The sequence below is a fragment of the Aspergillus multicolor genome, assembly GCF_047715735.1.
Source record: "Aspergillus multicolor strain CBS 133.54 unplaced genomic scaffold BDW74scaffold_15, whole genome shotgun sequence".
In the NCBI taxonomy this organism is placed as follows: Eukaryota; Fungi; Ascomycota; class Eurotiomycetes; order Eurotiales; family Aspergillaceae; genus Aspergillus; species Aspergillus multicolor.
Genome location: NW_027395966.1, coordinates 429,140 through 449,389, shown reverse-complemented (window position 1 = coordinate 449,389; position 20,250 = coordinate 429,140). Strand labels below are relative to the sequence as shown.

The 20,250-nt window shown below is 52.8% G+C and overlaps 13 protein-coding genes across 13 annotated transcripts; 9 read left to right on the top strand and 4 right to left on the bottom strand.

The window, feature by feature from the left end:
* Positions 1-403: 403 nt before the first annotated feature.
* Positions 404-3,507, top strand: BDW74DRAFT_178981 (a-pheromone processing metallopeptidase Ste23; the record flags this gene model as incomplete). Its single annotated transcript, XM_073729329.1, has 2 exons — positions 404-640; positions 694-3,507. 2 exons carry the CDS (start codon positions 404-406, stop codon positions 3,505-3,507), a joined length of 3,051 nt encoding a protein of 1,016 aa, XP_073583127.1.
* A 116-nt stretch (positions 3,508-3,623) lies between these two features.
* BDW74DRAFT_154749 (cleavage and polyadenylation specificity factor subunit 5) lies at positions 3,624-5,246 on the top strand. Its single transcript, XM_073724732.1, has 4 exons — positions 3,624-3,963; positions 4,041-4,540; positions 4,620-5,000; positions 5,056-5,246. The coding sequence occupies exons 1-3, from the start codon at positions 3,923-3,925 to the stop codon at positions 4,916-4,918; spliced, it is 840 nt and encodes a 279-aa protein (XP_073583126.1). The 5' UTR covers positions 3,624-3,922; the 3' UTR covers positions 4,919-5,000; positions 5,056-5,246.
* Positions 5,247-6,163: 917 nt separating this feature from the next.
* On the top strand, positions 6,164-7,891 carry BDW74DRAFT_154747 (lipase family protein). Its single transcript, XM_073724731.1, has 4 exons — positions 6,164-6,869; positions 6,919-7,084; positions 7,132-7,468; positions 7,517-7,891. Exons 1-4 carry the CDS (start codon positions 6,788-6,790, stop codon positions 7,814-7,816), a joined length of 885 nt encoding a protein of 294 aa, XP_073583125.1. The 5' UTR covers positions 6,164-6,787; the 3' UTR covers positions 7,817-7,891.
* A 136-nt stretch (positions 7,892-8,027) lies between these two features.
* On the top strand, positions 8,028-9,668 carry BDW74DRAFT_30185 (DUF3431 domain-containing protein). Its single transcript, XM_073732460.1, has 3 exons — positions 8,028-8,656; positions 8,716-9,158; positions 9,211-9,668. Exons 1-3 carry the CDS (start codon positions 8,274-8,276, stop codon positions 9,426-9,428), a joined length of 1,044 nt encoding a protein of 347 aa, XP_073583124.1. The 5' UTR covers positions 8,028-8,273; the 3' UTR covers positions 9,429-9,668.
* Positions 9,669-11,163, top strand: BDW74DRAFT_30192 (putative dephospho-CoA kinase). The gene has a single exon (XM_073732463.1). The coding sequence runs from the start codon at positions 9,909-9,911 to the stop codon at positions 10,740-10,742; it is 834 nt and encodes a 277-aa protein (XP_073583123.1). The 5' UTR covers positions 9,669-9,908; the 3' UTR covers positions 10,743-11,163.
* On the top strand, positions 11,140-12,247 carry BDW74DRAFT_30187 (uncharacterized protein). The gene is made up of 2 exons (XM_073732461.1): positions 11,140-11,450; positions 11,499-12,247. Exon 2 carries the CDS (start codon positions 11,585-11,587, stop codon positions 12,167-12,169), a length of 585 nt encoding a protein of 194 aa, XP_073583121.1. The 5' UTR covers positions 11,140-11,450; positions 11,499-11,584; the 3' UTR covers positions 12,170-12,247.
* On the top strand, positions 11,214-11,531 carry BDW74DRAFT_178976 (uncharacterized protein; the record flags this gene model as incomplete). Its single annotated transcript, XM_073729328.1, has 2 exons — positions 11,214-11,450; positions 11,499-11,531. The coding sequence occupies 2 exons, from the start codon at positions 11,214-11,216 to the stop codon at positions 11,529-11,531; spliced, it is 270 nt and encodes an 89-aa protein (XP_073583122.1).
* On the bottom strand, positions 12,220-13,063 carry BDW74DRAFT_30190 (uncharacterized protein). Its single transcript, XM_073732462.1, has 3 exons — positions 12,931-13,063; positions 12,498-12,875; positions 12,220-12,440 (listed from the first exon to the last, which is right to left on the bottom strand). The coding sequence occupies exons 1-3, from the start codon at positions 13,000-13,002 to the stop codon at positions 12,270-12,272; spliced, it is 621 nt and encodes a 206-aa protein (XP_073583120.1). The 5' UTR covers positions 13,003-13,063; the 3' UTR covers positions 12,220-12,269.
* Positions 13,064-13,221: 158 nt separating this feature from the next.
* On the top strand, positions 13,222-14,203 carry BDW74DRAFT_154744 (zinc-finger domain-containing protein). The gene is made up of 3 exons (XM_073724730.1): positions 13,222-13,639; positions 13,731-13,898; positions 13,952-14,203. Exons 1-3 carry the CDS (start codon positions 13,292-13,294, stop codon positions 14,084-14,086), a joined length of 651 nt encoding a protein of 216 aa, XP_073583119.1. The 5' UTR covers positions 13,222-13,291; the 3' UTR covers positions 14,087-14,203.
* On the bottom strand, positions 14,034-15,105 carry BDW74DRAFT_30182 (YjbQ family protein). The gene is made up of 3 exons (XM_073732459.1): positions 15,075-15,105; positions 14,619-14,915; positions 14,034-14,542 (listed from the first exon to the last, which is right to left on the bottom strand). Exons 2-3 carry the CDS (start codon positions 14,892-14,894, stop codon positions 14,384-14,386), a joined length of 435 nt encoding a protein of 144 aa, XP_073583118.1. The 5' UTR covers positions 14,895-14,915; positions 15,075-15,105; the 3' UTR covers positions 14,034-14,383.
* Positions 15,106-15,189: 84 nt separating this feature from the next.
* Positions 15,190-16,351, bottom strand: BDW74DRAFT_154742 (GFA family protein). The gene is made up of 3 exons (XM_073724729.1): positions 15,782-16,351; positions 15,465-15,717; positions 15,190-15,403 (listed from the first exon to the last, which is right to left on the bottom strand). The coding sequence occupies exons 1-3, from the start codon at positions 16,077-16,079 to the stop codon at positions 15,274-15,276; spliced, it is 681 nt and encodes a 226-aa protein (XP_073583117.1). The 5' UTR covers positions 16,080-16,351; the 3' UTR covers positions 15,190-15,273.
* Positions 16,352-16,728: 377 nt separating this feature from the next.
* Positions 16,729-18,708, top strand: BDW74DRAFT_154740 (F-box domain protein). Its single transcript, XM_073724728.1, has 2 exons — positions 16,729-17,216; positions 17,264-18,708. The coding sequence occupies exons 1-2, from the start codon at positions 16,906-16,908 to the stop codon at positions 18,597-18,599; spliced, it is 1,647 nt and encodes a 548-aa protein (XP_073583116.1). The 5' UTR covers positions 16,729-16,905; the 3' UTR covers positions 18,600-18,708.
* Positions 18,709-18,767: 59 nt separating this feature from the next.
* On the bottom strand, positions 18,768-20,207 carry BDW74DRAFT_30093 (BTB/POZ domain-containing protein). The gene is made up of 4 exons (XM_073732456.1): positions 19,761-20,207; positions 19,554-19,695; positions 19,334-19,484; positions 18,768-19,261 (listed from the first exon to the last, which is right to left on the bottom strand). The coding sequence occupies exons 1-4, from the start codon at positions 20,078-20,080 to the stop codon at positions 18,864-18,866; spliced, it is 1,011 nt and encodes a 336-aa protein (XP_073583115.1). The 5' UTR covers positions 20,081-20,207; the 3' UTR covers positions 18,768-18,863.
* Positions 20,208-20,250: the final 43 nt, after the last annotated feature.

Below are 20,250 nucleotides of genomic sequence, written 5' to 3'. Positions count from 1 at the left end.
CCAAGTTCCCATTTTCGCCCAATTCCCAACCATCGATTGCTCCAGCGTTCGTCACTAGTCGCTCGCTAGCTGTTACTGATCGCCCGGACAACCTTCCAGGTTGAATACCGCCAGTTACTCCCTCCGCGCCAGCTTCCACTGCATGCTGTCACCAAGGTACTCTGAGCCTGCAGCCCGCCGCCTGTGCTTGTGGAACAAACACCTGCTTCCCTCACATCCATCCCCAGCTTATCAACGCACGCGCCTTGCTCCTATAGGGTCTGTTTTTGTGCCGGCTGCCCCTCACTTGCATTCCGCGTCCACACGATCACACGCGCCTGGTTTTCGTTCGCCGTCCCTCCTTCGGCGAGATTACCCCTTCATCCGGATTTCTCCTCTTCAGGCCTACACAACTACGAGGAAAATGACGATGAGAACAGCTGAGCGCCTGACGGAGGGGCTGGAGAAGCCTTCTCTGGATGACCGCTCCTACAGAGTCATACAGCTGCCCAATAAACTGGAGGCTCTGTTAGTTCACGATGCAGAGACGGATAAGGCTGCTGCGGCGATGGACGTCAACGTGGGAAGCTTCAGCGATCCGGAGGATTTGCAGGGCCTTGCCCACGGGTTGGAGCACATGCTATTCATGGGAACTGAAAAGGTATGATTTACCCATACTTCTTGCGTCGTACGGCTTCTCTAATATCTTCCTAGTACCCCGTAGAGAACGCATACAACCAGTACCTAGCTTCTCACTCCGGATCATCGAACGCCTATACCGCCGGCACCGAGACCAACTACTTTTTTGAGGTGTCTGCTACAGGTACATCTGGGGAATCGAGCGGCCAAGCCACTCCCAACGGAACTACAAATGGCACGGCAGAGCCCAAAACCGATGGGAGGTCGCCCCTGTATGGTGCTCTCGATCGCTTCGCGCAGTTCTTTATCTCGCCGCTTTTCTTAGAAAACACACTTGACCGCGAGATGCGGGCGGTAGACTCAGAGAACAAGAAGAACCTCCAGAGTGACGTGTGGCGCTTGATGCAGCTAAACAAGTCGCTTTCCAATCCCGACCACCCCTATAACCACTTCTCGACCGGAAACCTTCAAACATTAAAGGAGGAGCCGCAGAAACGCGGTGTTGAGATCCGTAATGAGTTTATGAAGTTCTACGAGAAGCACTACTCCGCCAATAGAATGAAGTTGGTGGTGCTAGGCCGCGAGTCGTTGGATGAGCTGGAGAAGTGGGTGTCGGAGCTATTTGCTGGTGTCAGTAATAAAGACCTGCCGCAGAATCGGTGGGATGGCATTCCTATCTGGCTGCCAAACGACATGAGTAAACAGATCTTTGCTAAGCCCGTGATGGATACGCGCTCGGTTGATATCTACTTCCCGTTCCTGGACGAGGAGAAGCTGTATGAGTCGCAGCCGAGCCGGTACATTAGCCATCTCATCGGCCATGAAGGTCCCGGTAGTATCCTGGCTTATATCAAAGGTAAGGGATGGGCGAACGAGCTGTCGGCTGGCGTTATGCCTGTTTGCCCCGGAGCCGCGTTCTTCACAGTTTCCGTCCGTTTGACGCAGGAAGGATTGCAGCAGTACCAGCAGGTGGTCAAGGTGATCTTCGAATACATTGCGATGATTAAGGAACGCGAGCCGGAGGAATGGATCTTTGAGGAAATGAAGAACTTGGCGGAGGTAGATTTCAAGTTCAAGCAGAAGTCCCCCGCCAGCCGGTTCACTAGCCGCCTGAGCAGCGTCATGCAGAAACCGTTGCCTCGGGAGTGGCTACTTAGCGGATCTCTTCTCAGAAAGTTCGACGCAGAGGCAATCAAGAAGGCCTTTTCCTACCTCCGCGAGGACAATTTCAAGTTGATCGTTGTTGCGCAAAACTACCCGGGTGACTGGAACACCAAGGAGAAGTGGTACGGAACCGAGTACAAGGTCGAAGATGTTCCCAAAGAATTTATGGACGGTATTCAAAAGGCGCTGAAGACTACCCCGGAAACTCGGCTGCCGGAGTTGCACATGCCGCATAAGAATGAGTTTGTTCCTACCCGGCTTTCAGTAGAGAAGAAGGAGGTGCCTGAGCCCGCGAAGACACCCAAGCTCATCCGCCACGACGACCATGTCCGTCTCTGGTACAAGAAGGACGATCGATTCTGGGTCCCTAAGGCCACCGTCTTCGTCACCCTGCGCAACCCTCTGGTGTGGGCTACACCTGCTAACCTTGTAAAGTCGAAGCTGTACACTGAGCTCGTTAGAGATGCCTTGGTTGAGTACTCGTACGACGCGGAGCTCGCTGGTCTGGATTACAACCTGTCCGCCAGCCTTTTTGGAATTGAGGTGTGCGTTGGTGGATACAACGACAAGATGGCTGTGCTTTTGGAGAAGGTGTTCACAAGCATGCGTGACCTTGTGATTAACCCTGACCGCTTCCGGATCATCAAGGAGGCGATGACTCGGCTCTATAAGAACGCCGAGTACCAGCAGCCGTATTACCAGGTCGGAGAGTACACTCGGTACCTGACTGCGGAGCGAAGTTGGCTCAATGAGCAATACGCTGCCGAGCTTGAGCACGTTGAGATCGAGGATGTTAAAGCTTTCTTTCCTCAAATCCTGCGCCAGAACCATATCGAGGTTTTGGCTCATGGTAATATCTATAAGGAGGATGCGCTGCGAGTGACTGACAGTGTGGAGTCGATACTGAACAGCCGGAATTTGCCTCAGTCCCAGTGGCATGTCAGGCGCAACGTTATCATCCCGCCGGGATCCAACTTCGTCTACGAACGGGCCCTTAAGGATCCGGCCAACGTCAACCACTGTATCGAGTACTACCTCTTCCTTGGAAGCATCGTTGACGAGGTCCTGCGCTCGAAGCTCCTCCTTTTCGCCCAGATGACGGATGAGCCTGCTTTCGATCAGCTCCGAAGCAAGGAGCAGCTCGGATACGTTGTCTGGAGCGGCGCACGCTACTCAGCCACCACCATTGGCTACCGCGTGATCATTCAGAGCGAGCGCACTGCGGAGTACCTGGAATCTCGTATCGACTCCTTCTTGAGCAGCTTCGGAAAGACTCTGGAGGCGATGTCGGAGGACGATTTCGAGGGTCACAAGCGCAGCGTCATTAACAAGAGACTCGAGAAGCTCAAGAACCTTAGCTCTGAGACCTCCCGCTTCTGGACTCACATCAGTTCTGAAGAATATGACTTCCTGCAGCACGAGACCGACGCTGCTCGTGTCCGCGCCCTGACCAAGGCGGATGTCCTCGGCTTCTACAAGGAGAAGATCGACCCTGCCTCTTCTACTCGAGGCAAGCTTGCAATCCACTTGAAGGCTCAGGCTGGTGCTAAAGCCGCTGAGCCCAAGGAAGGCTCCGAAGAAAAGGCTCTCAACAACGGCACCAAAGCCGCGAGCCCAACCTACATCACGAACGTTATGGACTTCAAGGCTCGCCTGACTGTCAGCACTGGGCCTCGTTCCGTTGTTGACCTCAGCGAGCTTGAGGATTTTGATGCTAAACTTTAGATTTCTTCGGTTAGATTTATGGTTGATTTACATACGCACCTATGCATTGCTTTGGTTTGGCTGGAGCGGGTGGGGTAGCATGGGTGTAGGCGGGCATGGGAATGGTATTCATCGGTTGTAGAAATAAAGTCTTCCTTTCTGTCTGATATGCACTTCGAAAGACTCTAGAGTGATTGGTACACTTGTCTCATTGTGCTCCTATCCAAACAGACAACCCGTCCATGATCCTCGACCCTGCTATAGTCCCCACGGGCCGATGTTTTTGCGACGTGAGCTCCAACACCAATCACAACACTTGGGAGCTCCAACCATCCCAGCTCTATAGCAACACCGGATGCCAATCCTTAATGCTCCCTCGACCTAATCGATCCTCTTCTATCGCGTAAACGCCCTGATCACAACCCAAGCACCCAAAATGTCGACGACGACAACCACGGCAATGCACAGCAGCCAACCGTGTGTTCTCCCATCCATCCACCTCCAATTCAAGTCCAAGCCATCCGAGCTCCAACTAACAAAATCATGAATAACAGCCCCATCGCGCCCAGCGACTTCTCCGCCAAACAATCCGAAACTATCCGCCTCTACCCCCTTTCAAACTACACATTCGGCACAAAGGAAACACAACCAGAAGAAGACCCGTCCGTGCTGGCGCGCCTCAAGCGCCTCGAAGAACACTATGACAAGCACGGCATGCGCCGCACCTGCGAGGGCATCCTCGTCTGCCACGAACACAACCACCCGCACGTCCTGATGCTTCAGATCGCGAACGCCTTCTTCAAATTACCCGGCGATTACCTCCTGCATGACGACGACGAGATCGATGGGTTTAAGCGGAGGTTGAATGAGCGTCTTGCGCCTGTGGGATCGCAATTCTCGGGAGAGGGCGTCAATGAAGACTGGGAGATCGGTGATACACTCGCGCAGTGGTGGAGGCCGAACTTTGAGACCTTCATGTACCCTTTCTTGCCGGGGCATGTTACCCGTCCTAAGGAGTGCAAGAAGTTGTATTTCATTCAACTGCCGAAGAAGAGTGAGTCTATTCCCTTTCTATAATGCCGGACCCCGGCTCGGAGGCAATGCATTGTGCTAATCTGCTTGTGCGCTTGCAGAGGTCCTCTCTGTCCCGAAGAACATGAAGCTCCTTGCCGTGCCGCTCTTCGAGCTCTACGATAACAACCAGCGCTACGGGCCTCAGCTCTCGTCGATTCCGCACCTGCTGTCGAGGTATAACTTCGAGTTTGTCGATGAGAATGATAATGTTGTTGCTGCTACGCCTGGGACGGGAGGTGATCAAGTCCCCAGAACCAAGGTTCTTGCGGGCGACGATGGTGCACAGATTAAGCAGGAGGATTCGGGCATGCCAGACTATACTGAGGGAACAGAGAATGGAGGGCATCAGGGACAGTAAGCGGGGCATCTTCCTACAGACTGCGGGGGATGGACTTGGTTATGGAGAGGAGGGGAACGACGTGGGGGATTGGCAGCTTGTGGTTAGTGCCCTCACTTTCTCACCCGCTACTTACGTGCTAACGGATTTGGCACCAGCATAAGGTAGGATCTACTGACAGCTTTTTGTCATGCAATATACGCATGGAGAGTTCGCGCCATTGCCGGCATTTGTCCTTTTACTTTCGACTTGATTTCGGAGATGTATTTGTTCTAGGTTTTACGTCCGGCGTTGAGGAGCGATATTTATGCATGGTCTAGTTCAACAAATATATTTCACTATTCATATACCCTTCCTTTCTCATCACTTCCTGTTCGCCGTCGACCTCATAGACCTCATCGTAGGGAGTCCGGCGGGGTCCCTGGCCTTAGGGAACCGACCTATGTCCTACTCGGCGTATGCCGGCGTGCCTGCTTGAAGAAGCCATGGCATTGTCTTATCTAGAAAAAAAGATCCATGGACCACGTTATCTGGTGAAGGTATTCCTCCGGGCTGCCTTCTTGTGCGGAGTAACTGCGCACGCAATCAATCGCTATCGCGCTTCCTAGCCTACCATCGTCTATCCAACTAGCGTCCAGCTAGATATCCATTGTCCATGTATACTCGCCGACTTCTTATGTCGTCGCAAAAGATCCCATGTGGTCACCAGTGCTCTGGAAGCCCACATGCGCTTTACCATCAACAAGAAACAAAGGCTGAAACTCGACATAGTCAGTCAGGAGTATATAGTGCATACCCCGTGCGGAGAGAGCGCACCGAGAACGAAATGTGACCGACTTGCATACTGCAGTGCGAGTACTCCGTACACGGAGTTAGATAAATTGATGGAATCGCCTGGCCAGTGCTCGTGCTTGGACTTGACCACGACGCCGGTTCAGGCTCGTGCTTGATTCCGTATGCTTGGGGCCGGAGTTGTGCTACGTCGGAGATTAACTTGTACACTTATGTAGCTGTATATCATAACAATTGGGGAGGACTTCGGAGGAGGGGAGGCCGAAGTAGAGTACTTCTGTAGACTACGTTGTCAACGCCTGAAACATCCAGCAACTTTAACCAAGTGATAGTGAACTAAATTTCTTCAGTATATTGGCCCCCTCACCAGCGTTACTTTGAGCAAGGACAAGCAGGTTAGTGCTGCTCATGCCGAGCCTTAGTAGACGCCCCGGTACTTGGCGGGCACAGCAGGGCCGTGAGATGCCGACCTGAGTGGTTCGTTGCTTTTTCTTCATAACTCACTCCCGCTCTCCCCAGATAACGCATATGATTAGTGGTTGTTCCCTAAAGTGCTTTGCCGGGACTGTCCAGTCAGATTGCGCTTCTACGCGACTTACCTTCGTGCTGCTACGACTGCAGGGCCGGCGGGGGGTTGTTGAGAACTGGTCTGACCGTCTGCCAGGGCAAAACAGGCCGGCAGGACCACGGGGATCTTTCTAAAAAAGGGAGGATCGTCACAGGTGACAGGGGCACATGTTTAGGTTTGCTTTTTTGGCCGGTTGTTTTTTGGCCCATCTTGTGAGGAGGTGAGGTTGTATCGCGCATGTAGGATATACTTAGGGCCTGGCTAGTTCGTTGGGGTTTTCGGCGAGTGGGGTTGGTTTCCTGGCATTCCTTAGACGGTGAGGAATGTACCAGTACGAGGACGTGTTGCCTTTTCACGTCTTGACTGGTCTGTCCTCCTGATAGGAGGTTGATTGGTATATAAGTAGCCATGTTCCTGAAGATCAACGAAGGCGGGTTCTTTGTGTCCGAGGCAGCGGTGCGGGTCATTCCTGGTATTTCTCGTGGTTTTTTGTACATATAGTACGTATTTGAGTGTTGTTGACGTCCGATATGGTTCGTTTGGGATACTCTGCCATCGCCGTAGCCCTTACTGGGCTGGGCGCTGCCGCTCCCGCGCCGCTTGCTCGCCGTGGTATGTTCTCTCGAGTATAGGGACATAGTTTAGGGCTTACGTTGGCTAGACGTTTCGACCGAGGCCTTGGACCAGCTGACCCTATTCGCGGAATACGCTGCAGCGTCGTACTGCACACCGAACATCGAGTCAACCGGAGACAAGCTGTCCTGCGCAACTGGGAACTGCCCGTTGGTCGAGGCAGCAGACACGAAGACGCTGGCCGAGTTCTATCAGTAAGTTCACACCGGCAAAACCTAGCCGGTAGTCTAACAAAGCGCAGGGAGAATGAGTACGGAGATGTAGCAGGTTTCCTGGCTGCAGACACAACCAATGAGCTGCTTGTCCTTTCCTTCCGGGGCAGTCGCACCCTCGACACCTGGATCGCAAACCTCGACTTTGGCCTAGAGTCAGTCGCAGAGATTTGCAGCGGATGCGAAGCTCACGGCGGGTTCTGGAGGGCATGGCAGGTTGTTGCGGACGCACTGACTTCGGCCATCGAGTCCGCTACCGCTACCTACCCAGGTTATGCCATTGTCTTTACTGGCCACAGCTTCGGAGGAGCAATGGCGACTCTGGGTGCTGCGCAGCTCCGCAACGCAGGCTACGCCATTGAACTTGTGAGTTTTCGGTGTAGTGGAGTTGATATGAGTCGCTAACGAGCGTAGTACCCATATGGCAGCCCTCGGGTTGGTAACCCAGCCCTGGCGGAGTACATCACAGCACAGGGGGGCAACTATCGGGTCACGCATACCAACGATATCGTTCCCAGACTTCCGCCCAGTTTGTTCGGGTTTACTCATCTCAGCCCGGAATACTGGGTTACCAGCGATAATGGCATATTCCCGACCACGATGGACGTCCAGGTGATTGAGGGCGTTGGTTCGAGGGAGGGGAATGCGGGCGAGGCAATTCAGTCTGTGGACGCGCACAGCTGGTACTTGATCGATATCAATGCTTGCCAGTAAGGAGTCGATGGTATATATCACTATATATGATGAATGATTAGCAATGTTAGCATGAATTGAACGAATTGAAGCTGTGGACAGTGTTGAGTCGAGTGGTGCTAGTGGAATGCGTGGGCGACGGCTGTGTCGATCCGCTCCACCCGTGACTCCCAATTTCCCCGATTTTAAGCTGCCAACTGTCTCCATCCTTTCAGAAGTCTCTCGCCCTACCCCCTCCTTCCCTCTCCACCTCCCTATTCGCAGGGCATAGTCGGACTAGTCGACCTCACGGCGTCTACTCCGAGGCACAATTCTCGCTGGTCGACTGTGCAGCCATGACCGGCTGCTCAGTCGAATTGGCTTGACGACGCGAAACTATAAAGTACGACTACGGGATTTTCACGATTTACGATATAACCTCGTTTTCTTCTCGAACCGGTCCGCGGCCTATATCCCTGTGCAGTCGCTGGCGGCAGCCATGTTCTTCCTCTTCAGCGGAGTCAATAGTCCGCGCCGTCGCAACCGAGAGAAAGCGATTTTCTTGACCATCTTCATCATCTTCGCCTTATACCTGCTCTTTTTCTCAAATACCTCACCTCACAAACATGCCGACCCTACGATATACGATCCCGAAGCTCTGGGTGGTCCGAATCGAGACCCGCATTCGGGTCAGGCAACGCCCGCGCGACAGTCAGCGCCCATCCGAAAAAGCATGGTCGTGGCTAGTATGAAGAACGACGACGTCTCATGGTTGCATAAGTTCTTCCCGGACTACCATAAGAGTATCTACGTGGTAGATGATAAGAAGGCTCAGTTGACAGTAAGCCAAAACAAGGGACGGGAGTCGATGGTCTATTTGACGTGAGTTGGTATAGCTCGCTTTCGTTCCGCGGGTCTAACGTGCGTGCGTGCATCTACAGATACATCATCGATAACTATGATAACCTCCCCGATTCGATCCTTTTTATCCATCCTCAGCGGTATCAATGGCACAACGACGATCCGTATTACGATGGCGTCCCGATGCTGCGCAACTTCCAGCTTGGCTATCTCGAGAAACAAGGATATGTTAATCTGCGTTGCGCCTGGCTCTTGGGATGCCCGGCGGAGATTCATCCCTTAACAGATACACACCGCGAGGCAGTTCATGCTGGCGAATACTTCAAGAACGGGTTTATGGAGCTCTTTCCTGGAGTTGAAGTGCCCGAGACCGTTGGCGTCTCCTGTTGCGCGCAGTTCGGTGTCACAAGCTGGAAGATCCGCGAGCGGCCAAAGAGCGACTACGTGCGTTTTCGAAAGTGGCTGTCAGAGACGGATCTAACGGACGATCTAAGCGGGCGAATCATGGAATATTCATGGCACAGTAAGTTTTTTCACTCGATGAGTAGGTGGCAGAATGGATCTGACAAATGCAGTGATATTTGGAAAAGAGCCTGTCCACTGTCCCTCGGCCGAAGAGTGCTACTGCAAGGTGTTTGGATTGTGCGATCTGACATGTCCAAACGTGGACTCGTGCAACGACCGCTACCAGCTTCCGCCGTATTCAACGCTTCCAAACGGCTGGCCGTATATCGGCTGGAACGGACAGAAACAAGATCCTAGCAAGGGCGGACTTCCCGAACCGAAGTCATAATACTTGCTTGATTTGCTAGTCGACACAAAATCATGGACCTACTACGTCCACGTCATCTCCACTCTGGTGGAAAGCTGGTATTTATTTCCGGGCCAGCAACACACCCCGCCGGAGGTATCTCCGCAGCTTGCAGAATGACGAGATCGCCACTCCTCGCTTTGTCCCAGTTCCGCGCTGCCAGGGCGGACTTTGAGAAGTCTGCTGTATGATATTGATAAATCTAGCGACGCAATATCTCACCTGCAAGGTGAATGTAATGCCAACAGGCTGCCTGGGACTGCAAGTAGAGGTAAACCAGGGCTCTTTATACTCGGGGTAGCTCGAGCTATCCCGGAACGGGAAAATTAACCACGGACCTCGGGAAGCCTGAACACAGCTCCTCGACCTCAGCTACCTTAGTACTCCTTACATCTCCCCCTCCATCTCTTAATCCGACATAATATCCTCTCCCTTCAGCTTAACCGCAAAAAGAAGGCCAAGATGCTCATAATCGGCCTAACCGGCTCCATCGCAACCGGCAAATCCACCGTCTCCTCTCTCCTCTCCTCCCCGCCCTACTCCCTCCCCGTCATCGACGCCGACCAACTCGCACGCAAAGTCGTCGAACCAGGAACCCCCGGCTACAGCGCAATCGTGAACTACTTCGGCCCCAGCACACCAGACCTCCTCCTCCCTGCCGAACCTTCAGATTCCCAAACCCAGGATGCACCACCTAAACCACGCCCACTGAATAGACCCGCACTGGGCCGGCGCGTCTTCGGCACCTCCGAAGAGCGAAAACGCGACCGCATGATTCTTAATAAAATCGTACACCCCGCCGTCCGATGGGAAGTCTACAAAAGCCTACTGTACTACTACCTCCACGGCCACTGGGCCGTCGTGCTCGATGTACCGCTCCTCTTCGAATCCGGGATGGATCTGATTTGCGGGACCGTCGTTGTCGTCGGCGTCAGTGACCCCGCTGTTCAGATGTCGCGGCTACGCGCGCGCGACGCACACCTCTCCGCCGAGGACGCAGAGAACCGGGTCAAGAGCCAGGGCGACGTCAAGGGGAAGGTGGAGAAGGCGGAGTTCCGGGGGAAGGAGAGCGCGCGCGGGGTTATTGTCTGGAACGACGGGGACAAAGATGAGCTTGAGCGGGAGGTGAGGAAAGCTGTGTCTACGATTCAGGGGCGGAGTCCGCGGTGGTGGGCTTGGTGGTTGCTGTTGGCGCCGCCGCTGGGCGTCGGTGTTGCGGCGTGGAATCTGGCGGTTAATTATGGGATTCGGAGGAGGTGGGAGAGGAAGGAGGTGACGGAGAAGGCAAAGCTGTGATGTGATACGCGTTGCATCATACTGGTTTCGATGAGCAGCGTTCAATAGATAGACCTGGTGTCTGATCTGGCTCATGAGGGGTGCCTCAGTGAGGCGTGAGAATGATAGATCATTAATGACTTGTATCTGTGGTTCCGGTTCACCATGGGTTTATGACTCATGGATATGATATTAACGGCGTCCATCTTTGAAGCTGATCTGGATTTTCGAGAATGAAGTTTGAAGGATCGATAGACTTGAATTTGGGTTCAATAATGCCTTCCTATTTGGGATCCACCCTCCCTATAGGGTGCACGGGACGGCATTGGTGAGTTGCAATAAGAGCTGGCTCCGTTTACAATGCTTTTGTTGCGTTTCCTCAGCTCTCGCATTGGCATTTATTATTTCACACGTCGCGCTCGAGAGATACTTTCCACTACAACATACATATACGCTGATAGCCCTAATTTCAACCCAAGCCCGCACCGCACCATGTTCTGCCCTTGCGCTAGATCGTACTTCGCGGTCGAGGGACTGCAAACGGAAACGCCGCGCCTCGTCCGCTCTAAAGACAGACAAGCCCCCAGCTCGAGTTTTCGCGCCCCTCTTCCAATGCAAATTCGACCGCTGTCGACGAGAGGGGAGTTGCAGCAGACAGACTATGGGCAGGCACAAGGGCCAGGTAAAGTCCCAGCTATCCTGATTACACCGATTCCAGAGGAGCCAGAGGTATGAAAATCAATGGAGCATTTGGTGGATTGGTCTAATTATAAGCAGTTAGCCGATGCTCAAGGCAAGGTCCAGATGTGAGGTCGAGACCAAGGTACAGCACCAGAGGCTATCGCTGGCCTTGGGCCATTTCGATGGTTCCAAAAGACGAGTTCCCGTTCAGTTATGGCTCTTATCGACCGCGGACCGTTCAAATGTTCGGAACGGATGATGGGTTGCACGTCCGCTTCGAAGTCGGGTCGTCCAGTGACAGTTCCAGCTGGTCCGAATCTTGTGCATCTGATGTCGTCGATATTCGCGTTTACGAATGCGGTCGAAACACGATCCCACGCCGGCGTGGAGACATCATAGCACAGAAAGTCCGATTTAGGAGGGGCGATATCGTCGTGCGAACCAGTAGAACCGGGGTCTCCAGAAGCCACACCGATTCGATTCGAAGATCGAGTTCAACGGCCCAACAGTGGAATTCTTCAAATCAAAGGTGGAACACGTCAACTCAGAATTGGAATTCACCCAATCAGCAGCGCAATAGTTCGGGCCAGGACCATAGTTGGAACGCGCCAAATCAGCAGTGGAACACATCGTCAGTCGATTGGAACTCGCCCAGTCAGCAGACAAACCAACACTGGATTGCATCAACTCAGAATTGGAACTCGTCAAACCAAGAGTTCAAAACATCGAATCAGCAGTGGAAGTTCGCTGGCGACTCGCAGTGGTAATTGCCTGTTTTAACTGATATACTCGATTCCCGGTGGTGAATCAATGCTGTATAGACAAGCGGACTGTTGCTGAGCGTGTCGCACATTGTTGTGGCAGCGTTCATTTGTGCTTCCGTTTCTTTTGTGATTTGTCATAATTAAGGCCTCCAGATTGCTTCATACGCCCACCTCCAGAGATAGAGGTAAGATCTTCGGCGTGAACCTTCTTTTGTTTGTTTGTTGGCCGGGCCTTTGGCGAATCACTTCCGTCTTGAGCTTCTTCGCTCGAGGGCTGGACATTCTTAGCATCGAATAATATCGTGGATACAACTACAATACGGCTACAAACCTTGGCTTTGTTCTTTCTCTTATAGTTACCGTAGACTTGCCTTCCCCCATAACCCATGTCGTCGTCATCCGCGTCTAAAGAACTGTCGGCGAACACCAGCGGCTGCGCATATTGGCTCACAGTGTCGGCGCCGCCGAAGTCCAGGACCCATTCTGTTTCTCCCGCCTCTGCAGCTTGCCGCGCGATGGCCTCTCTGCGCCGCTCTTCTTCCTCCGCGAGAGCAGCAGAAATAGCTTCCATGTCCGACGAAGGTGTAGCTGGGCTCCCGTGTGCGCCGGAGACTCTGCGCTTTTTCGGCGTAGATTCTGTGGATTCGCCGCCAGATTCGGGCTGTGCAGACTCTTTAGTAGCAGCGCTAGCAGCTGCTCGTTGCATGAACTGATTTTTGTTAGTGAAATTATGTAGACACCAGAAAGTAAAAGCGCATGCATACCTTCATCGTTAGTAGGCGGGATGACATGTTCTTTTCAGGCTTCGAGCCTGGTGACTTGGAGGGTGGAGGCATTATTGTAGAGCCCTTTTAAGCTGGACGTCGCAGGCGAGTATCCAGGAAATGCGATCTGAAGAAATTAGAGAAAAGGGCAAGAGCAGAAACACAGCAACAGCTTCGAATCAAAAGAAAAAGCAATCGCCGGCAGAATCCCACCGCCCGGCGCCGCCGATTGGCTGTCCACGGCCGTCGAATCAAAGCTCCCGCAAATAATTGGACCTCCAAACCTCAACCCTCGAACGGCTTCCCCGTCATCTCCTCCTCCGCCATCACAATCTCCGCCCACACGTCAATTGCAGGGAAGATGTTGCTTCCTACCGTCCGAAGCCGGATCGCGGCGCTTTCGTCCGCCGTGGCGCCGCGCGTTGCCCCCCGGGCCGCCTTCTCAACCACCATCATCCGCTTCGAGAACACCATGCAGCCGAACGACCCGACCCCGCGGGCGCCCAAGCCCAACGTCTCCGAGACCAATGCTACGCCTGTCGACTCGATGGGGGAGTGGGATGCTTCTCTACAGGAATCTACCGATGCCGCCGAGCGCGTTCGAACTATGCAGGCTCCTAACCGAGTGGGCACCTGGGCTGCGAGCCAGAAGCCTAGACCAGAAGCTATGAGCGGACCGCGGTTCGAGCAGACGATTATGCACCTTCAGGTTCGTCAATGGCTTGATGGCCGTCTCGTTGATGGGGCGGAGTAACCGGGGAACTGGGGCAACAATGGAGTATCAACTGACATGTGTATAGCCCACGCCCATGGCCGCTATCGAGCTCATTCACAAACAGCCCGTTCGCTGGGTAAAGGACAGGATCGTCAGCTGCGACGGTGGTGGTGGTCCCCTGGGTCATCCCAGAATCTTCATTAACACCGACAAGCCCGAGATTGTTCCCTGCGGCTACTGCGGTCTTCCTTTCGTACGTCATTTGGACTTGATGTCACAGGTCACTGGTTGCTAATCAGCGATTAGGCTCACGAACACCACCGCGACTACCTCAAGTCTCTCCCCTCTTCTAGCTACCCTCTCGAACCCACCGGCGATGTTGCGGAAGTGAACGAAAACCAGCGTGTGTCTGAGGGTGCCACTGGATACGAGCAGCGGTAAGGTATTGTTTTCGGCGTTGTTGCATGTTTTCTTTATGTCGCCTGGCTGGGCCTGTACAGTTGTACCAATCAATGAAGTTAGACTATATTCTTTATATCTTTGAAGCTATCAAAAGCTTGTCAATTCTGCATTACCAGGATGCACCAAACATGGGTAGATTTAGGCGATGATTGCTTGATCAGATATCCATTGCAATTTCTCGTCGAGACGTTGCGCCTAATATTGTCATCCATATAAACCGCTCCGTCTACATACTCGCCTCCATCCCTATAGACGACAATTCGCCTCTGCACCAAGTCACTCCTTTTCACCCTGAATAGTAGCAACAACCTTCCTCGTATGCTTCATAGCCCGGAACTCCAGGTACCAAATACCCTGCCACGTCCCCGTCGCCAACTTGCCGTTCGAAATCGGGATGTTGACCGACGCTCCAATAAGCGCGGACTTGATGTGTGCCTGTCACATACATTAGCACAACCCCCTTCAAACCCTAACTTCCTCAATAGGGTGCTTGGCTCAAGCGTCTACATACCGGCATATCATCCTCCCCCTCCGCACTATGGCGGTACAGGTTCCCCTTCTTATCAGCCGGCGCAATGCGGTCCAGCGCATCCGACATGTCCTCGCGGACATCTTCGTCCCAGTTCTCGTTCAGCGAGAGTGCGCAGGAGGTGTGTTGCACGAAGAGGTTCAACATGCCAATCTTGTAGTCGCGGATCTCGGGGAGCGAGGACGTGATGTGGTCGGTTACCAGGTATGAGCCCCGCGATTTGGAGGGGAGGGTGAATGTCTTTTGGGTCCAGGGCATGGTGGCGGTTCGATTGATTCGCTGGAAGGAGAATTAGCTTGAGATTCAAATTGGATAGGTTTGTGAGCTTCGTGAAGATACGTTGCGGGGTAGAAATGCTGGGTGGGAGTTGGGGATGGGATAAGGCGAACGAATGGGAGGTGTGGGGTATCGGTGCTCGGAGAAGGACGGAGTGCTTACGAACTGTATAGTTGTCTGATTTGGGACAGCAATTAGTTGATGATTTGAGGTTGGTGAGAGACGTTATACTTTGTAGAAAAGCGGGTGGTGGGGAACTTCCGCCGACGTCATATTCGAGCGCACGCTTAACGATTAATACATTTCTCATACTTCATGATCGATTGGTTCATCATACTGTAACTAATATACATGAATGCGATTATATCCGCGCATTATCATCCTTGGGCTTTCCATAGTCATCCAGCGCATCGCTCTTCTCGTCCAATCCAGCCCACTTGGGCTTTCCATCCGGGATATCCATTGTACGAGAAGTATAGAATATATGCATCCTGCGATATCAGAATTAACATTGCAGTTAGTTACTTCCCACCGCAAGGAGTTAGAGCGTACCTTGACTCGAAGGTCCGCCTCCACGTATCATGATCCGTTCCCGACACCTCATAGTCAATCAACTCCGGGAATATCAAGCAGACATTCCGCCCTTCGTCCATGATCGGGCTGCGACAGTGCGCGCATGCCACCTTCGTGGGTAGCTGGTAGTCCCTCGACTTGTCCTGGGAGGAGTAGAATGACAAGCCCTCAGTCCCTTTTGTGAACTGGATATCGGATTTATGGAAGACCGCGCACCACTGAAATGGTGCGCCTGAAGTAGTCAATAGGTTAGTTTCGGAAGCGGCCAATATCACCACTAATTTGTCTTGACGTACCATGCGTCACCTGGCAGCCCCGGCAGTGGCAGTACTTCGCGTTAAGCGGTTCCTGTCGGGTGATCTTATACGTGACCTGGCCGCAATTGCAGCTTGCGCGCCATTTGACGGGACCGAATTCTTCGTCCGACCGGATCTTGTATGGCGCTCGGTCCTTGTAGCCGGGGTCTTTCTCAGTCATTGCGGGCTTGTAAAAAGGTTGCGAGTAGCTGAGGGGTCGGGCGTTGAGTCTGGAGCAGCGAAGTGGGAGAGTGTTTAGTACCCTCGTCGAGTTCGATAGAAGCCGGTTATATAGCATGAGGAGCTAATGATTCAATCCAAAAGCCTTGCTCCGACAAGATCTTTCCTGTCAATCTTTATACTCTGTCGATTGCGTCCAGACGTCGACTCGCATGACCGATTGGTGATGTCATGGCGGTTTTGTTTGGTGGGACGCATTCCGAATAGCCTCAGATTTGATGATTCGAGATGACAGCACCATCTTCAAATTGACCAGGACAATGAAAGAACTTGTATATCGTCAAAGAGTGCATGGTTGCGGATGGTGGTGAGCACGTGCGGACCTTGGTGGCTTCAGCCTCAGGAGTCAACAGCATTGCCCTGCCTAGCCTAGTACAACTGCTACAGAATATCTTCAGACATTAATAATAAAGAGCGCCCGACGAACGGCGGCTGCAGGTTTGCTGGATCAACCGTTTTCGACGCTTGGCATCACTACACAGCGCCTCTTTGTCTTGTCATCAGTGATGATTCGCAGTTCTAAATATGGCCAGCGCAGATGCAGCCAATGATGGAGGCCTGCAGCCACAGTCCCAGGAGGCCCGAGAAACGACACCAACAAAGGATGTGAGACGGATGAGTGCAGGCGTGAAGGATATACGATCATCGGACAATTATTGGGACCTTTGCGACAATTGGGATTGACCGTCACGGAGTATAAGAGACGCGGGCCTCCTCCAGATCGACTTTCGCTTAGTTGGCCCCCGCTCCATCCTTCATTTATTTCCGACATTTGCCAGTTCGTCTCATCTATCAGCCACTTTTGACTTTTTGTCCTTCAGTCAATCAATCTACTGCAAACCGGACCCTTGGACCCTTGATAGACCGATGTCCTCGCTGCCAGCATGGGATTACTGAGCCGACTTCGCGGGCGTTCCAAGAGCCAGAGCCGTGCGGGGAACGCCGCCAGTTACGACCTCCGCATGAACGGCGAGGTCCCTCCTTTGCCTTCCTGGTTAGGAGACCTCACCAAACAACTGCCGGACCCGGTCCTCGCCCGGATATTCTCCTTTGTCTGTCCCCATGCTGTAGACAATTCCTACGATAGCTCCGAGGAGTCCATGACCGAGGATGGCTGCATGCTATGCGACATGCGCGATCTGGCGCACTGCGCGCTGGTTTCCCGCCGCTGGTACCCTATCGCCCGGTCTCTACTGTGCGTTGTCGCCCTCGGGAAAACATAGACACCACTAACAAGCGTAGTTACTCGCACGTACGCATTGACGCCGTCCACTACTGCGAACTAGAAGAGATCCTCGCAGCGAAGCGCAAGCGGCGGTCCCGCTTCGACCGCAATGCGGTGCCCATCGATCCCCCGCAAGTGCGCCTCTCCCTCTTCATGCGCACAGTCCGGCTCTCGCGCGATCTTGGAAGTCAAGTCCTCTCCCTGCGCATGCCCTACATGATGCGCGAAGCCAACAAGGCCGAAATCGCGCGCACAATCTCCGTCCTCCCGAACTTGCGCTACGTCGACCTCCCATCGGGCATTTATACCGACGACCTAACCTGCATGACCCTCAAACAAGAACTCATGGCCCGGTGTCCGGATCTACGGCGCATGACCTACCGGGCCGGCGCAGAAGGGTCCTTCGCACAGCTTCCCAACTCCCAGCTCTGGGGTAACCTCGAGGTCCTCGAACTTCAGAACCTGCAAATCGAGCCTTCAACACTCCGCCTCTCCCTCGCTTCATTCCCATACCTCAAAACCCTCACAATCGACAACACGCCCTACCTCGACGACTCCATTTTCACCTCAGACCCAGGCCAACTCCCGCCTTTCCCGCCCATCCAGCGTCTCACTCTTCGCAACACCCCAGCAATCACAACGTCAGGCCTGACATCCTTCCTCTCACATCCTCTCCCTCGACAGAACCTCCTTCACCTAACCTTCTCTTCAACCGGAATCGCCCCGGCAACTCTTCACCAAATCCTCGCGCACGCCCCCAGCCTGCAAGGCCTCGAAATCACGCAGGAAGTAACGCGCTCCTTCCCACCCGAAAAAATTCCCCCGCTCGCCTCCAACTCCCTCCGCCTCCTGCACTACGAAATCACCTCGCCACCAGGCACCTACGGTGTCCCACCGAAGGCAGCGAGCTACTACACGTACCTCATCTCAACGCTCATGTCCAATTCCCTGCCTGCCTTGGCAGATCTGTATGTCCGCGACGCAGATTTCCCAGAGGCGCTGCTTATTGCTCCGCCTCCGCGACTCTTTGGGGGAGGCGAATCTGGCCCGCAGTTCATGGGTGGGGGTCTCGCAAGACCCTTGAATGTGTATAGTAAAGGTCTCGATGAGCTAGAGTGGAACTTCACGCCGTACGAGCCGCTCGGTCCGTCTACGGGTGGGAGACGGGATAGCGTGACGAGGCCGGTGAGTTTGCACGGTGCGTCGCTTAGTCGGAATTGGGGCGGGGATGCGAGGAAGAGTGTGCTTGTGGGCAATGGGTTCGGTGGGTATCTGGCCGTGCCTGTTGATGATGGGAGGCCGAAGAGTAGCGGTGGTTTTAGGAGGGATAGTCGTGGGGATTTGTGGCGATAGTCTTTCTTTTTTTCCTATTCTTTGTTTTCTTATGAATTAGGAGTTGTCAATCTTGGTCTTCGATGTGATATGCATATAGTCGTTTCCATATTGTTCGCGCATAAATACCACTTGATTTTTTACAGTGTAGAGGTATTTATCTACCAAAGAATACTACATAGAGTGATCAAAAGATAGATTTAGTTTGCAGCAGCCCTAACTCGTCGCCGCTTGTCCTATAACAGAAACCTAAGCCTAACGTACAAGCTATTGGGCAACTTCATTTCAACAATACCAATGAGTCGGGGCTAGGAAATTGGGACTAAAGTCACCATTCAAAGGGTCATCCCAATTGCGCCTCCACGATAGAAAGTCGATCCTAAACTCCTCAATCTCCTGTAGTATGAAAAAGGGAAATCTTTGATCGAAATGGTTCTGTCCTCGTACCTGTCGAACCACCTTATCCGCGTGGTACGTAACAATCCTCTTCATAAGTGCATCTTTCTTTCTGATTGTTGTATACACTTCACGCACAAACCGCGGAAAGACAGTGGGAAATGAAGTTCTTTTTAGCACCTCATTGACTTTTGCCGCAGAAAGATATACAAGTCCTCGTATAAGAAGGGAGCGGGCCATATTGTGCACTTGGAGGTGTAGGGCGAGTTCACAGCAATCTAGTCGGTCTAGATCGCGAAGTCATGAGTCTCTGCTGAACTTCCCGTACTTATATAGTAAAGCACAGTACAAGGTCATACCTATAGGGTCAGCGGAGACAGTCTGCCCCGCCGCTGTGAACCGGCTCGGAAAGCCATAGCCCAAACAGAATTGGTAATCGCAGGTATAGAGGTATTGGATCATTATGCGGGCAACGAGCGGATGGCATTTAATCTTGACTCTGCAGAAGCGCTATGAAAAAATTAGGATCTGACAGCGCAAACGTAAGAAGTATATGCTATGGCAAGAAGTTTTTCGCACCTTTCTGTCAGATTTGTCCCGGACGATATCTCTGATGACCGGTGACTGAGCGCAAACAATTGCTCTGTGACAGGGAAACTCTTTGCCCCGGCAGTTGATGATCAAGTCACAGAAGTCGGCGTTATCGGGCTCATGTAGGAACCTGAACAGAGGAAGTCTACAATCAGATAAACGTATCAAAAGAGAATCAGGTATAGGCAAGCTCACTTGGTGAGGTTGTGTGCCAACTCTTTCCGACGAAGAGTTATCGAGCCTCCCGTCCAGAGGGCGAGGTCTTCTTGTGCTTTAATGTCTGTTTCGTCATGGCTTTGGATTTCCAGCTGTCTGTCGGCATCTTCCTGTATTGTGGTTTCTAGTTGTCTGTCGGCGTCTTCCTGTATTGTAGACATAACGATCGGCCAGTGGCATTCGAGATTGTGTGTGCGCGACAGGTGTGATGAACTAAAGTGCCGAGATGACGGCTGAGTATTGCGGTATAGATGAACGGCAAAGGAGGGAATAGAATGGGTGCGCGTTGTTTGAGTCATGCTCGGAGACAACGCTGTGGCGATGGATATTGTATATCTGAAATGGGAAGGAGGCTATGAGAGCACACCCCCCGGTGAGTTCCTTCCAGATTAACATCATTGGTGTTCAGATTTATGTATACCTAATGCTAGTATACACCATAATTCGATTATAAGTCTTGCTGCCTCAC